Raw genomic sequence first — 16,127 nt, 5'->3', positions numbered from 1 at the left:
AGAAATGATTTGAAGTCTGTCTACACGTGTATTTTTTTACTCTTTGCCTCTTAAACTTTACACTGAAGATGTTCAAATTTAAGTAAGAAATACTTCAGACCTAATATAGATGGAAGGCATTTTATTGCAGTGTTAAAGGTGTGGAATGAATAACTTAACAGGCTTTGTGCAAATAAATGACATTTCTGCATGCCCTTGTGTGTATTCCTATCTGTGCAATTCAGTATGTGACAGTAGAAGTAATCAGATAAAATTTTATGAACCAAACATGAAAGAAAATCAGCCTGAATAATTTGGAGCCATGCTTTGTGTTTTTGAAAAAAAAAAATCTTAAAATGTACCTTGTCTTTATTTTATTTAATAGTATTCAGCAAGCAGAAATGGGAGCAGCAATGGATGCACTTGAAAAATGTAAGCCTATCTCTTTTTCTGTAATTATATGTTCGTAATGTAATGAGTATTTTATGGAAAGAAAATGGGGAAGTAGAAAAATGGTAAGTACTGATAAAATGTGATCTTTTCTTCATAATTATTCTCCAGACAGAGTGTAGTAGAATGTAAGATATGTATAAAATGGGCTTATAATTAAAAAAAAAAAGTATTCCCAAATGCTTTTTGATTTTCATTTTCCTGTTTTGTATAGAGTCCCACTCTCAGCACAGGTAACCCATGTGAGTGACTTAGTGTATTTCATTCTACATATTTCTCTATACTTCTAAAATCTTAAACCTGTGATGGTTTTTTTCTTTTTAGTTTTTAGCCATTGTGTTATTAAGACAGGATATTTACGTACTTCTCTGCATCTTTCTTTTCTTGCTAAATAATACATCACGGGCAGCCCTGCAGGTCGTAGTGGCTCCAATTCATTCTTTCTTAAGGGCTGCATAATATTTCATGCCGTATTTTATTCAGCTTTTAAAATTTTTGGTGGACACTGTTTCTGTCTTTTTATCATTGTTGATAATAAAAGTCGCTGTATTGCTGCTTTTAGTTCTAAGGGTTGGATTCCCAAGAGTGGGATGGCTGGGTTGAAGAAACTTCAATTGTATAATTGACCCTATAGGGAACTACAGAGTCTTTTGTAAATTGAAGGCTTAAGTGCAAGGAAGTTTTCTTCTGAGGTATATCGTGCCGCTCAGCAGAACCTGTGGGTAAAACCTGACAGTGCAGTTCCCTCATGCTTCAAACGCCAGCTCAGTGTGGGCGAGAGCAAAGTGCGGGAAGCTAAAGGTAAAGAGGCCCCGGATGCTCAGCCTGGGAGAGATTCCAGGAAAGGCAGGAGGGCCGGGAGCCAAGTGGTAATTGGCGGATGATAGCTTGTGGGTGGGGGCAGGGGGAGGAGTCCTGGGGGCAGAAGCTGGTGTTACCAGGGTCCCATGTCCATGGAATCTTCACTGAGAGTTTTGTTGACTCTGTTGTGGAGCTTTTTTATATGTGTATAATCACATATTGAACTAAAAATGAGACTCCATTTTCCAGCTGCAGGGTTGTTAGAGATGATCTTTTGAGTTTTTGGTTTGTTTGCTTTCAACCATAAAACATACTGGAGAGATGGCTGATTCTGAGACTGGCCTCCACATGCATACTGGTGGAAGGGAATTGTTTAAACTGCTGGAAAACAGTTTGGCTGTCTGTATCAGGTCCTTAAAGAGGTTCATACCCTTTGATCTAGAGATTTCATTTCTAGGAGTCAAACCTAAGAAAATAATTGGAGCTATGAGCTAAAGTTCACCTACCACGATAAATGTGACAGCTTGGTTTGTAATAGCCAAAAAATCAACCAGTCAAACTGCATGTTTGAAGGTAGGGAAATGTTTAAATAAATTATCCCAGAGATTGACAAACATTTTCTATAAAGGACCAGATAGTAAGTACTCTGTCACAATTATGCACCTCTGCCACTGTAGCCCGTAGGCTCGGGTAGTATGCAGATGGCTGGTGTCTGTGTTCCAATAAAATCTTATTTACCAAAACAGGTAGAGGGCTGTATTTGGCCTGTGGGCAGTAGTTTACCAACCCAAGTGTACCCATCAAAATGTGCCTATAACTATACTCTGCCAATGTAAGGATGGCTGGGGGAATGATTTTAAGTGTTCATGTGTCTGTGTAATATATGTGCACATTTACATTGCATGTGTGTGTGGAGTATAACTTTACTTCATAGGAAAAGGGCTTATTATAAGGATATATTCTAAAAGCTTATCTATGGCTAGATCTGAGTGGTGGAATTAAGTACTCTTAATACTTGAAACCTGTGTTTTATACAGTACATAAGGAATCAAATTAATATCGTTTAGAGAATAGGATTTTATTGCTGTTTTATTTCTAAAATATGCCATTATGGCTCCTCTTTTGTTTAAAGTCAATCACTGACTCTTAGGTCTTAGGTGATTCACCACCTGCCTTTCAGATCCTTTTCCTACCACCCTCCCTGTCCCTCCTCCCACCTGGGGTGAAAAATGGGACACTGTGCTGAAAGGAAGGGGGGTTAGGAATATACTATATATTTATGTCCACGTTTATTGTGCTTCAACCTCAACAAAATCAAACCTTCCCCCAAACATGCCATGCTGATTCTTCCTATTTTCAAATATGAAGTAGTACCTCTTGTGTTTAACAGACCCGTACCAGGTTAGGGAGAATGGTGTCCTTCTCCTCTGTTACCAGATAACTTGTGTTGCTCTCTTTCATGCATGCATCCCTTTGTGATATTTGTTGCTGAGGTGTGTAAGTGTTGACTAAGTGTGTAAAATGACTTTTTCTTGTTCCATATTTGATTTCTCACTCCATTGCTACACTCATTATATACCACAAATAACAAATGAGTTGTAAAATGTTTACATCTTATTCAAGATTTCCAGTGTGTCAACACTCTTGAGCGGGGTCAAATATCAAACTAAATGTAGGTTAAACTGTGCTATTGAGTGACATGTGTCCTTTCACCAAATGAAAGTGCTCTACTTGAGTTGCTGTTGCCCATATAGCTTTTAGCTTCTCATGATAAACTTCACAAGTTGAATTATCAGAAATAATGACTTAGGATGTGGCCTCCTTTTGTCCATCTGATCTTTTTACTCTTTTCAGAAACTTTAATTGTTGGTAAATAATGGTGTGATAATATCGTTATTTGTTTGAAGTTTTTGGTTTAAGCTTTGTAAAAACATACAACTCCCTTTTGCTATAGCCTTTAATCTCTCCCTGAAAATCACTTGTTGCTAGGAGAACTGTGTTAAAACACCTTAGCTGGAAACATTCTGAAGCCACATGTCTATGTTTTAACATGCCTGTGTATTTCGGTGCCTTTTATGCTCGAGTTCACATCAGATACTGAAATCCAGAATCGACTGCTGATCCAGACTTCCACTGTGTTCCCGAATGATAAAAGAATAAGAGAAGAAAGCAAGCAGTTTTTTTTTCTCTTGCCTTACAAAATACAACTATATAGATTTCCTATGAATACATGTTCGCTCGTATGTGTGTATGTTTAGTTTGCATCATTCTGTGCACTGGTGGCTCTCCTTTATTAAGTGTAAAATATATCTCCTCGTGTCAGATAACTTTCCCCAGATGGCCCATCAGAAGCGGTTCATTGAACGGAAATACAGACAAGAGTTAAAAGAAATGAGGTGGGAAAGAGAGCATCAAGAGAAAGAGCCAGATGAGACTGAAGACATAAAGAAATAAAGGAGAGCACGAAAGTGGTGGTGTATTTACTTGCTTAATAACTGTGACTGTTGCCGGTTGAGACCTAGCCTAGTTCTCCTGGAGACAGTTATGAATAAAGTGTGCCCACTGAAATAAAACACAGTCAAATCACTCTTGTTGTTTTACTGATCTCATATTCAGTTTTTAGCTGGAGAGTCTTTATTGCAACGTATTTGATTTCTCTCCTATTGAATGGAAAACTTCACTTGGGTAAATGTGTGTATTCCCTATGATTTTGCTCTTTAAATAGTAAAATTTGAAACGTATATTCTATGTGGAATAGATCTTGATTTTTCTGTCTTTCTGAGATTGTGACTCCAGACTTTTAGCTGAGAGGCAAAAAATTCACTTTACCAGATTTTTGGGCTGTGCTCTGTAAACATCAGTACTGTTTGAAATCTCTGGATTATTCACTCGATCTTTCAGCTTTCATCTGGGTGTTTGTCATGGTCTCAGCTGCAGACATTGTGCTTACCGTCGCTAACTGGTGAATCCTGTGTAGAAGGTATCTCTGTAACACTTAACTGGCTAATGGTGGGGTGCGGTGGGGGAAGACCGATACTTGAGTCATACGTATTCCTTGAGTCACTAGAATAGGGGAGAAATCGTGATTCCAAGCCAGAGGACGCTTTAAGCCAGGTGCTGTTACCCTGGGGTCAGTGGACCCTTTAGAAGTTTATAAACAGACTTCAGGAAAGTCTCAGAATATCTTGCAATTGTACTGGATTTGGGGAGGTGGCGGGGAGCAGGGAGAGGGGGGCTCATAGCTTCCATCAGCTCACAGTGGTCCCGGTAATAAAGGGCTAACATTGCATTAAAAGACGTAACATCTTTTTAATGTTGTTTTAAACTGAACCTCACTGGTTTATTATTAATAAAGACAGAACTTCTTTTTTAAAACAAATGTGTTTTTATTCATTACTTTAACAGCTATCGAGTGAGTGCCCACTATGCGTCAGGCATTGTTCTAGCCTCTGAGACTATAGCAGTGAACACAATAAAATTCCCTGCCCTTGGGGGAGCTCGTGTGGTAGTGAAGGAATACACACGATGACAGGACATAAGACAGAGGTCACAGGGTGATGTAGATGATGGCCAAAGTAAAGTAGGAGCTGAGATGGGTGCAGTTTTCAGTCAGGTGGTTGGGGAAGCTCCCCAAAAGGGTGGTATCATTTGAGTTAAGAAGGGAAGGAGGAGAGGGAGCCGTTCAGGTTATCTGGAGACTTTCTCTTTTTTTCTTTTTCTTTTTTTTTGTGCGGTACGCGGGCCTCTCACTGTTGTGGCCTCTCCCGTTGCGGAGCACAGGCTCCGGGCACACAGGCTCAGCAGCCATGGCTCACGGGCCCAGCCGCTCCGCGGCATGTGGGATCTTCCCGGACCGGGGCACGAACCCATGTCCCCTGCATCTGCAGGCGGACCCTCAACCACTGCGCCACCAGGGAAGCCCATCCTTTCTTTTTTATTAACTAATAAATCATCTCTCAGTGTTGAATCCACATATATGTTGATAGCTGCGTATTAATGCGTATTTTGTATGCCAGGTTATACCATAATTTATTGACTAACCTAATGAAAGATGTGTAGGTTGTAAGTAATTTGTTGCTGTCATAGACAATGTTGTCACATTCATACACACACACACGATAGAGAGGAGTGAGAGAGAAGACCTCTCTAGACTCTGTTAACTTGTTAATTATAGAAATGTAAGATGGTGGCTGTAAGAAAAGGTTGTCTTGGTTCTCTCCCCCAGAGGAGGACTAACAGGGAAAGAACCCTGAATTCATCAGTAGCCTTGAAAATGTTAGAGCAAAAGCCAAAAAGCAAGGGAAAATATTTGAACTTTTTTTAAACAAGCACTTTTACTAGTCTTGCCTGTGCATCAAAGTAATGCCAAAGCCAGCATGGGTTCAGGACTTTTTATTGTACCTGCACTTTTCCTCTCTGTAGTATTCTGGCCTTTTTCAGGTTCTCTCTCCATATTGATGGCTCTTGAAACCTGAAGAAGTTAAGTCCATAACACAGTAGAAAACCCCTTGCAGTGAAACACATCAAACACATATCAGGGCAGGTTAGCTTCGGGGGCTCTGCTGAGCAGTAATGAGGCCAGTGGCCAAACTCTGTAACTAGCCCCACAGACCGACTCAGCAGGTCCTGTGACTACAGTTCCCACTTTGCCTCTGACCCAGCCTAACCCAGTCTTCTCACCTTCCACTTCTGATCATGAGAAGCACCAGTGAGGGTGTACATCCTGCATCAGTTCAACTGTGCTGTGTTATTCATAGAGGCTGAATATTAAGGTTGCTTCTCACAAGTCGCTTAGGTTCTAGTCAGGGAGACAATGAAGTGATGGTGCATCTACCGACAAAGGGCCTCTGAGACTGGGAGGGGAAGGGGGAGACCAGGCCGGACAGGGAAGTTAACTATCTCCTTCACAGAGGAGTTAATACTTGAGGAGTTAACTGAACCTTGAAGATGAGAGAGCTTGCGCCATTCGGACATTTCCTTCCAAGGAAGCAACAGGACTGGGTGGCAAGAAAACGACTTAGGATCCTGTTGTATTCCATGAGAGATGTGATGAAGGCCAGAAACAAGGCATTGAGAATGGAGCTGCCAGGAAAGAACAGATTTGCAAGATACATAGGAGGTAGAACCTACAGGCCATGGAGTAGGGCGAGGTATCTCAGCCTCAGCGCTAGTGACATTTTGGGCCAGATAATTCTTTTTTGGGGCCAGGAGGGACTGTCCCATGCATTGTAGGGTGTTTAACCACATTCCTAGCCTCTGCCCACTAGATGTCAGTAGCATCTCTTCCCCCGGTTATGACATCTAAAAATGTCTTCCGATGTTGCCAAATGTCCCCTGGCGACAAGATAGTCACCTCTGGTTGAGAACCACCGAGGTAGAGAAATGAAGTGAAAGAACACCAGGCTAATTTTTGTACAATCAAACAAACTATTTCGAGAAAAGCAGAATTAGGTGTTGAGTTGGCTGTATTAAACTTTAGGGCCTATGGGATGTGTCTATGGAGATGTTGAATAAGCAGTTGCATACATGGTTTTATAGCCCAACGAAGTTATCTGAGCTCAAGTACAGATTAGAAATGGACTCAAAAACCTCAGTGGTATTTGTACATCTACAAAGGAGAACACGGTTTTTCCCAGGTTGGAGACATTCCAGGGATGTACTGCTTCGAAACTGTAGGCTTCACACGGGAGATAAATTTACACCAGAGAGGGAACTCAGCTTCCATCTGAACTATTTCAACTCTAGATGAGCTTTCTTAGACCAGCCAGCTGTTTCAGAATTATTTCTATCATCATCCTTGTTTGTGACATTTCCCTATGGTTACCTTGTACAAAGTGAAGAAGACTCTTTGTGAATTACTTGGGTTCCATGAGATGGTTCTAAACTGGGAGTAACAACACACTAAAGTCTTGCAGACCCGTTCCCTAAAGCTCCTAGCCCTCGAATGTTCCCTAGACCATTATTTATTCTGTTTTATGAAGGATAAAATAGAGCATAATTAGGTATTATAATATTTCTTTTGTGTAAATATCAGAACTTTTAAGCGAACAGCGTGTGGAAGAGATACTTAATTGGCCACAAAAGATTTTTATTCTTATAGAATTGTTATCAGGAATTGCCTGCCCAACAGGGGACCACATTCCAGACTCTGTGTTGAAGTGAATCCAAGTGGCTAGTTCCCACCCGTTGAATGTGAAGAGCTTCCAGGCTGTAGTGCCAGGAGCATGTTTGCCATTTCTCCATCCCCTTACTCCAATTTGCTGGCTGGATGCTGACATCCAGGGAGGGTGACCTTGAAAGCTACCACCAGTGAGAACATGAGTGGCTGTGTGGAGCAGAGCCTCCACCCCCATTCCCACCGCCCACCTCCCCTCCAAGGATAGGAGAATACTGCTTGGACTTTACTCAAATGAGAAACAAACATCTATGTGTTAAACCACTACTTGGGGATTTATCCGTTATAGCCACTAGTGTTACCGTCACTAACATAAGTGTTTCTGAGGCAGGCAATGAACAACCCTAATTGAATATTTGCCAGCCCAACAAGAGTTTTTTAAAAGTTCATCCACCTGTTACTAATGCTGTATTGAACCAGTGCTGTCATGTTTCTGATTTCATTCTGACATGGTTATGTATGGTTCAGAAATGCCCCTTTATGTTAAAAGAAATGTTAAATTATAACAGGCGTGAAATGAAATACATTTTTGCGTATGAATTAGTGGCTTGGAGAACATTCATTCTAAGATTTATTAGTATTTGTAGCACCTACTATAATCCTGGGAAAAGCAGCATCATTGTTTTCAGGAAGCTCACCATTTATTTTTATTTATTTATTTATTTACTTTTTGGCTGCACCTTGCAGCATGCGGGATCTTAGTTCCCTGACCCAGGGATCGAACACATGCCCCCTGCAATGGAAGGGTGGAGTCTTAGCCACTGGACCTCCAAGGAAGTCCCGGATGCTCACTCTTAGAAAAGGAAGCACATACACCCATGCACATAAGGCGCAACACAGAGGATCAGAGAGAGAGAGTGACTCATTCCTTCTGGAGGAATGGTGGGGTCCGGGGAGGCCCACCTTTAGTTTGATTTTGAGAGATGATGTCAATCCACCCAGCTGTTGACTCCACCTTACCATTCTCCCCATGACAAAAAACCTTTTTTCAGATCAAACATAATATTTTGTGTTTTAGCCACAATGTCATTATGACCCCTAACAAAATTATCAAAAACTCCTTAATAACTTCGAATAACCAGCCCATATTCAGATGTACAGCTGGTTTGTCCAACTATTGATTCCAACAGGATCCATACGTTGCCTTCATTTTTACGTCTTCTACATCACTTTTAATCTGGAACATTCTTCCACTCCCCCTTTTTTTCTAGTTGAAGAAACCTGGTCAGTTGTTCCATAGAGTTTCCCACATTCTGGATGTGACGCACTGCTTTCCTGTGGCGTCATTTACATTTTTCCTTTATGCTCTGTATGAGAACTAAAGGCTTGATTTTAGCTTTAGTTTCAAATTTTGTGGCATATGTGTATTTCAGGTTCCCCACCCTCCACCCCTGAAATAATAATTTCAACAGTGCCAGTTCTCTAGTTCTTTTGGGGACTAGATGATTGTGATGATTAATTTTATGTGTCCGTGGGGGCTAGATGAGGGATGTTGCTTTAGGCAACTGAGTTTGTGGTCATTTGTTATGCAGCATTAGAAAGTGAATACCTTCCCCTTCTGTTTCTAAATGGCTAATCATTTCACGTTACTATCCTGTTTAAAATATTTCATGGGTTCCCCCTTGCCTGTAGGATAAAGCCCAAATTCCTCATCTCCACATTCAGTTCTGCCCTGCCCAGACACCAGCCTCTTCTGCTGGCCCCGGACCCCTCACGCTGCACTCCAGCCTCATAGAACAAGTTGTAGATACATAAACACCTTCTCCTTTCTCTCCCCTCCAGGGCTGTGCACGGCCCTAAATAGGCCACCTCCTTGCTCCTTATCTCTTACTCATCTTTTGGGCCTCAGCTCAGGAACTGTCTCTCACAAGCCTTTCCTTGGACCTTAAACGTAGGTTAAGCGTACACCCTTGGGTTCTTTCCTGAATCACATTTGTCACACTGTATTTTACTGTCTCTTGACTCACCCATCTTTGCTTGCTAGACCACAAGCTCCTGGTGGGCTGGACCATCACTAATCTACCTTTGAACCACGGGATCTTTGTGGGCTTGCCATCACTGTTGGCTGAATAAAAATAACCAGACTCCTCCTTGCCATGCTTCCACAAGCCTCAACTACCCTAGAGCAGAACTCCAGCATCCTCCAAGCAACCCTCCTGCAGGAACTCTGGGGCTAAGGTGAAGAGAATGACCATTGGAGGCTGCAGCATCTGCACCCTCTCTGGACCTCCTTCCCTTGGACTTGGCTGGGAGCTCGGTGCTAGAGCAGGAGAGCACGAGCTCAGTGGGATCCGGCAGGAAGCAGGGGAGCTTGGTTTCTCTTGTCTTCCTGAAGCTGTTGCTCTCACACCTCTCTGAGGCCGGGAGTTCACATAAACAGGCAAGCAGACAAAGAATAGCTCCGGGAGCTACTTCTAGATGATGAGATAGAGCCACAGAAACCTGAGGAATGGCTTGGTCACCAGTGATGCCACCAATGGGTGTTGTGGGACAAGCTTTAATCACCCGACCCCATAATCTCCGGCAGCAGCTCCCTCTCCAGTATTCCTTGCTCTGGACAAATACAAATGATCTTTATTCAGTTCCATATAACTGTATATCTAGACACAGCGCCAGTTGGCACCTCCAACTAGATTGTTGCTCCTATGTCGAAATTTGGGAGCTGCTATAAGCAAATGAGGGCAGAACCCCCAGTTTTCCCTCACAACAACCCCGACTAGATTCTCCATCTCTGTCTTACACTGTCAATGTCCTCAGAGACATCCCTTTGAAGAGAGCCCCCCCCATCAGATCTCTGTCAATAACCCAGCCGTGAATGAACACATCCATCCCATCACCCAAGTAGCTGCTTCTGGAAGTTTCATTTCTGCTGAAATATTTGTCCGACTAAAGAAAAAGTTTTAAATGAAGTTTAAAGACAAAAACCAAAAAACCCAGCTTGCTAATATTTGTAGGCTGAATATTAGCCCATCACAGTTGGAAACTCTCAGATAAAACAACTCATAATGAAAATGCAGCAAGACCCTTAAATGTAGCAATTCTAATGCTCACCTCTATTATTATAATAATAGGGGTCTCGAATGGAGCTGTTGAGAACTGTGGCTGCCCCTGAGTAGAATTCAACCAGAAAGATCAAGAGAGAGCCCTAATTGCCTTTCTTCTCAGATCAAACAATTGACTTAATTCTCCAGGCCTACACACCAAAATGTTTTTGAGGAGATTCAAATAGGTTACTATAGAGGATTAAAGTTTTCTCTGCAGATTATACGTTTATGCCCCGTGGTTCATTGCTTGAAGTGTTAAGTAGTTTTGTCAAAATAAGCAGGGCTGGAAGGATTTTTAGACTCTTACAAATCACACACTTGCTGAGTAACACAAGGGACATCTCTCCCCCTGCCCCCCTTTTCTTTTTTTTTAAAATTTAATGGTTGAGGCTTGGGGGTGGGGAGAAATTAAGCATAATAGAGATTAGTTGGAAATTTCAAGAGGCATCGAAGATAAGAGAAGTACAAGTATGGGGCTTTATTGTGTTTTGCCTTTCAAAAATTGTTTCACAAAATGATGCAGCTGGAGAAGCCACATAAAAAGAAGGGATTTTCTTGTGAACGCTTAACTGCCTGAAGAGAAAGTCCAGAGGGGCTGTGAAATCAGACCCTGGAGGCTTCTCTGTAGTGCTGTGCTAATCAGGGTTATTTTACTCACTGAGACTTCATTTCTGCTTAAAGGAGTTGGTGGCAAAAATGTAAGCTTTCATTTTCTTACAATAGAGTATTGCCAGGAAAGGGCACTTGTCGGAAAGGCTTCAGCGACGTTCTGTCCTTGGTGCCACAGGCGGCTCGGCTGTCCTCCCAGGTCCCCCGGGAATGCGTTCCTCCTTAACCAAAGGGCTGTTCGGTGATTCTACCCAGGTCATGAACTGCACGGAGCTTTGATGATTTGTACACTGCCCTCCACTTTTTCAGTTCTCCTGGGTCTGTCCCTCTTAGCAAAGCTAGGTGAAGTAGCTTAATTGATGTCACAACATTGCACAACATACCTAGCGAATGTGAACTGCAGACTTGATGAGGCCTGACAGGGAATGGACAACCGTGGTGTGCAGACATCCCGCGGAGCCACAGCAATTACGTTTTTGTCCAGCCTGGTACAGTCCCTCTTACTTCTGAGGTTGCCTTTCGCGTTTCTCCAGAACTCAACCCCACGCACTGGGTCTTGTCAGGTGCCAGGGAAAGTATTTCTCTGGCCCGGGCCTGGCTCCGTTTTCCTCAGCCATGTCTCTGTCCTCCCGTGTGTGAGAAAGCCGCAGAGACGGCATCACTGGCCGAGACTTCCAAACCGCCGACGGAGGTGCTCAGGGCGCCTCGCCTCCGTGGGTTGGGAAAGCTCGTAAGTCGTTTATTGCCTCCCACCCCAACACGGAGGGAACTTGCTGGCAAACGTCAAGGCAGAGTTAAGCGGTGGGTGTGGGCATGCAGGGTTGGCCCAGACTTGGGGGGAAGCCAGAGGCCCAGAGGAAAGGCGAGAGAGGAGGAGACAGATGGGGCCTGCTGGTTCTCAGAGGCTGGGAGCGACTAGGGCAGGGGGAGAGGAAGAGGGGCTTCTGAGCAGAGGAGGGATGGGTGCGGAGTGGGGAGGGGGCGTGGAGAAAAGCCCAGGGGAAGTTAGGGGGCCCAAAGTGCTGTGCAGTCAACATGGCAAACTCCCTTCTTCTGTGTCTCCCAGGAGAGCACTAGGAAAACACCTATTGCTCAGTAATGGAAGACAGCAATGGAATAAACGGTGTTGAGCCCAGTGGGGAGAGAGCTGGGACCACACACAGGGCCTCATCAGATCTGGGTCACGTTGCATCACCAAGGGGACTGGGGAACTGGTTTCTTCTGCTGCTAGCTTTATACATCTCTCTTTTCCTCCCTATCACGTTTTCTTGTTTGGCCCATTCCCATCCCGGCTGAGTCCCAGACGGACCCTTCTGCCCGTTCAGTGCCCAAGTCTCAGCCTTTTCTGTATATAGAACATCTTTCCCTTAGCGTCTCAGCACAAATTAAGTCCCTGAGTGGCATGGCAGCATTCAAATTGATGAGAACCTCTTAGTGCCTTGGATTTGAGTGCAGAGTGAATGCTTCAAGACAGGGGTCAGCAAACTTTTTGTGCAAAGGGCCAGATAGTACATATTTTAGACTTTGCCAGGCAAAACTGAGAATATTATGTAGGTATTTATAGAACAGGAGAGAAAACAAATTTTCACAAATTTTATACATAAAATTCAAAACTTTATAGAAAACACTGAAATTTGAATTCCATATAATTTTCATGTGCTACAAAATGTTATTCTTCTTTTGATCTTTTTACAATTATTTAAAATTATAAAAGCCATTCTTAGCTTGTGGGGTGTATAAACAACAGGTGGTGGGCTGGATTTGGCCCACTGGTTGTAATTTGCCAACCCCTGTTTCAAGAAGAATGAATCATGTTGCTATAAAGGAAGGTGCACTCACAACACCCTGTTCTTCCCATATCTCTGCAGGCTTGATTGTGACGATCTGGATAAAAATGCTGGTCATCCAAACCTCAGTTCCACAATCAATGCCTGTGATTCATGACAGGTAGGCAAAATGACAGAGTTATAGAATTCTCCACTCTTCTTCCAGGTAATTAGGCTGCAGGCCCAAATGCCTTGGTAATTAATGCTGGCATATCCCATAAGTCCATGCATGCCCTTTATCAGAAGTCTGCACCCGGACCACAGTGGTGATCTTACATTTTCATGGCAACACATGGTTTTAAAAGCACTTTAACATACAGTATCTCATTAGAGCTTCTTAACAACCCGAGAGGTAGAAAGGGTGATTATTATCCCGATTTAATGACTGAAAGAACCTAAATAAAACCAAAACCTCAAGAAGTTGTGGAGCTGCCTGTGATCAGTTATGCGGTGGTGGATGGAGGTTGGACCTCAGGTGTTGCTAGGAGCTGGGGATAGAGCAACAAAGACAAGCCTGGAGCTCCGGTCAAGAGGGGCAACAGCCCACAGAGAAAATAAAATAATCCTACTAACATTAAAAGAGTTGGTACCCCTACAAGATGAAAAAGCACACCCTCTTTAAATATATCCAGAAATATTTTGCCTTGTTTATTGTAACCCAAAAGCATATCTTAAGGTAAAAGCCTCCAAAAGCTGAATAAATCCCAAAGATAAAAAGAATAAACTTCAAGGTAATAATTATACTTCCAAAAACAGTCCCAGGATGCTTCTAAGGGCCAGTACCTGGAATGTGTATTTTGTCATTACCATATATGTGAAGATCTTAAAGCAGACAGCAAAGAGAATGCTAAGAAAATCACAGTGCACAAGCTGACCCTCAAGGACAGCGTGAATTGGGACTCAAAGGCGGTGATGGTGGCCGTTCCTCACAGACCCCAGTGAGATCACAGTGTCCTGAGACTTTAATGGGCCGCGACAGGTTAGTGGCCCGGCCATCCGGCTGCCTGCCTAGAGCCGACTTCCTTGTGGGGAGAGGTCAGGGGAGCAGAAAGAGCCTGCTGCTGCCGTCTGCTTCTCTCACAGCCACACAGCAACATCACACAAGCCCGAAGTCCTTTGAACACGGCTCCCAGGAAGTGTCACTCGGTGACAGAGCAGATGCTCTTGGAGGGTAGTGGATAAGAGCGAGAGCTGTAGAGTCACGCTAACCTGGGTTCAAATCCCAACCCTCCTCTTACTGACCTGGACCTTGGAGAGCCTGCCTTCATGTAGTTCATGGTTTATAAAAGAGGCTAACACAGTGGCTACACGGTTGGCCTGTGGGAAGCACTAAAAGAGATAATGCATGTAAAATGCCCGGCACATAGCCTGGCCTCTTGCTATGGGTGTTATTTATTAGGCCCAATAGCTAATCTGAAATAGCTAATAACTCTCTGGAGAGGCAGCTCCGCGGCAGAAGAAAGAGCATTAGTCTGGGATTCAAAAGGCTTGGGTCGCACATGAAATTCTGACCCTTGGGAGAGGTTAAGTGATCTGAAGAAAGCCAACCCCGAAGCCCAAGCTGCCTCCTCTAGGAAATGGAATTAATAACGTCTATTTCATAAGGTCGCTGGGAGGAGTAAGGAAGACAGGGTGCGAGATTGCTTTCTCTATTATATTATTATATAGTGCCACAAAAATGTTCACAGCAACGTCTCTGAACAAGCAATATATACATATTTATGTGTGCACCACATCTCGTTCCATAAAAGATTTGAGACATTCTTCAAACCTCAAGCAGAGCTCAAAACCCATGTGAATAAAGAGGATCCACGTGAAATAATGAACCATAAATATGATTTAAAAAGGAGGACCCAGAAATAGGTAAAAGTAGGAACAAAAAGATCCAGGAGAAATAAACATTCAAAATTGTGGGGCGGAAGATTTTATCTACTGTACTGCTCAAACTGAATATCCAATTTATCTCTTAAGTTTTCTGAGCGTCCAAGGGAAAAAAGGGAGATGTGGTTTTTCATTCTTACTGAAAAAAATACGTACAGATCTATCTCATCCTCTCCTCTCCCCTCCCCACCTCCATTCTTCAAGAGAAGCAGTAGTTTGCAACCCTTACTTCAACCTTGCCAAGGTAAGTACTATTTAGAAATGAAGAAACCAAGCCTCAGAGAGGTTGCCTAGCTTGCCTGAGATCACACAGCTAGTAGGAGGCAAAGCCAGGCTTCAAATTCAAGTTCAAAAGCACCACAGCCCTGTTCCTCCCACCACTATCAGTGGAATTGTTCAGCAGGCGTCTTCCTGAGCTGCAGCAGCCGGGGAGACTCTTTCTTAGAATCAGACAGAGACTGTCTTGGTGCCCCAACTCTCTGGCCAAAGTGTGATTCAGCAGAAAATTACTGTTTCAAGGCCAAAGAAACGGAAATAAACCCTCTCATTGCCACAGTGCCGGGCAAGCTGAACCAGCCTTCCTGGAGGGCATAGACTGGGGACACGGAGGAAGGAAAGAGGCAGTTTGCTGTCCTTGGGCTTGGAAATGAACTTAGCGCAGAGCACTTGCAGAGGTGTCCTCAGCCCGCAGTTGCTGAAGGCTCATGTGATGTCAGTGTGAGCAAGGGCACAACAGACTCTCACGGGAAGTACTCTGAAACAAGAAGGAAGATTCCAGCTCAGCCCTGGGTGAGGTAAGAACAGGGTAGAGCACATTCACCAGCAGGAATGGAACAAAGGCAAGAGGAGTAGTAAAACAAAAGGATTCTCAAAGTCCCAACCAGCCAGGCCTTTTATTCTGGTCTGGAAACTGATACCACAACCCCATTGTCCAGAATCCCCCGTCATTGTAACTAAGCAAGGTTCAGGTTTACAGTATAGTGTAAAGTATATGGTCCCCACTGGTCTTTTTAATGGATCCATAAAGTCCTGAGTTAAGAGGCTCCTCTAGGCACTGTCATATTGATATCCAGACGGGAGGAACCTATCCATTATTGCAGCCCAGAGTAAGTGACACCCCTGCCTTTAACAAAGTTCATGTCTCTTCGGGTGGCTATAGATAATATTAGCAGGGATTCCAAAATGCATTTCACAGTAGGTTCATAAAAGGTGCACTGAGTGACCGAGAGTACAATGTCTTCAAGCCATATTCCTACAGCACATGTGGCATCTAGACTCATAAGGTTTTTCCTCTAGTGTCTAGATCAAAGCCAAGGGCATGACACCTACAGTACAGCTCAGGAAAGGCAATTCTGCAGAGGC

The 16,127-nt window shown here is 43.4% G+C and overlaps 1 protein-coding gene across 13 annotated transcripts in view; it reads left to right on the top strand.

The window, feature by feature from the left end:
- Nucleotides 1–14,049, top strand: part of DROSHA (drosha ribonuclease III) — a 136,269-nt gene extending 122,220 nt beyond the window's left edge. For 12 of the 13 annotated variants that reach the window (XM_022564765.3, XM_089908704.1, XM_089908701.1 and 9 more), the window contains 2 exons: nt 365–411; nt 3,554–4,609. In XM_022564765.3, the coding sequence (XP_022420473.2) occupies nt 365–411; nt 3,554–3,684 (178 nt within the window). In that variant the 3' untranslated portion in view covers nt 3,685–4,609. Of the gene's footprint in view, nt 1–364; nt 412–3,553; nt 4,610–12,926 lie in introns of those variants that run through there. The other variant, XM_089908703.1, reaches the window with a different exon arrangement.
- Nucleotides 14,050–16,127: the final 2,078 nt, after the last annotated feature.

The sequence above is a fragment of the Delphinapterus leucas genome, chromosome 3 (assembly GCF_059928025.1).
Source record: "Delphinapterus leucas isolate spDelLeu-1000000601 "Yukka" chromosome 3, BTC_Dleu_Yukka2, whole genome shotgun sequence".
Taxonomy (NCBI): domain Eukaryota; kingdom Metazoa; phylum Chordata; class Mammalia; order Artiodactyla; family Monodontidae; genus Delphinapterus; species Delphinapterus leucas.
This window is presented reverse-complemented; position numbering and strand designations above follow the sequence as displayed.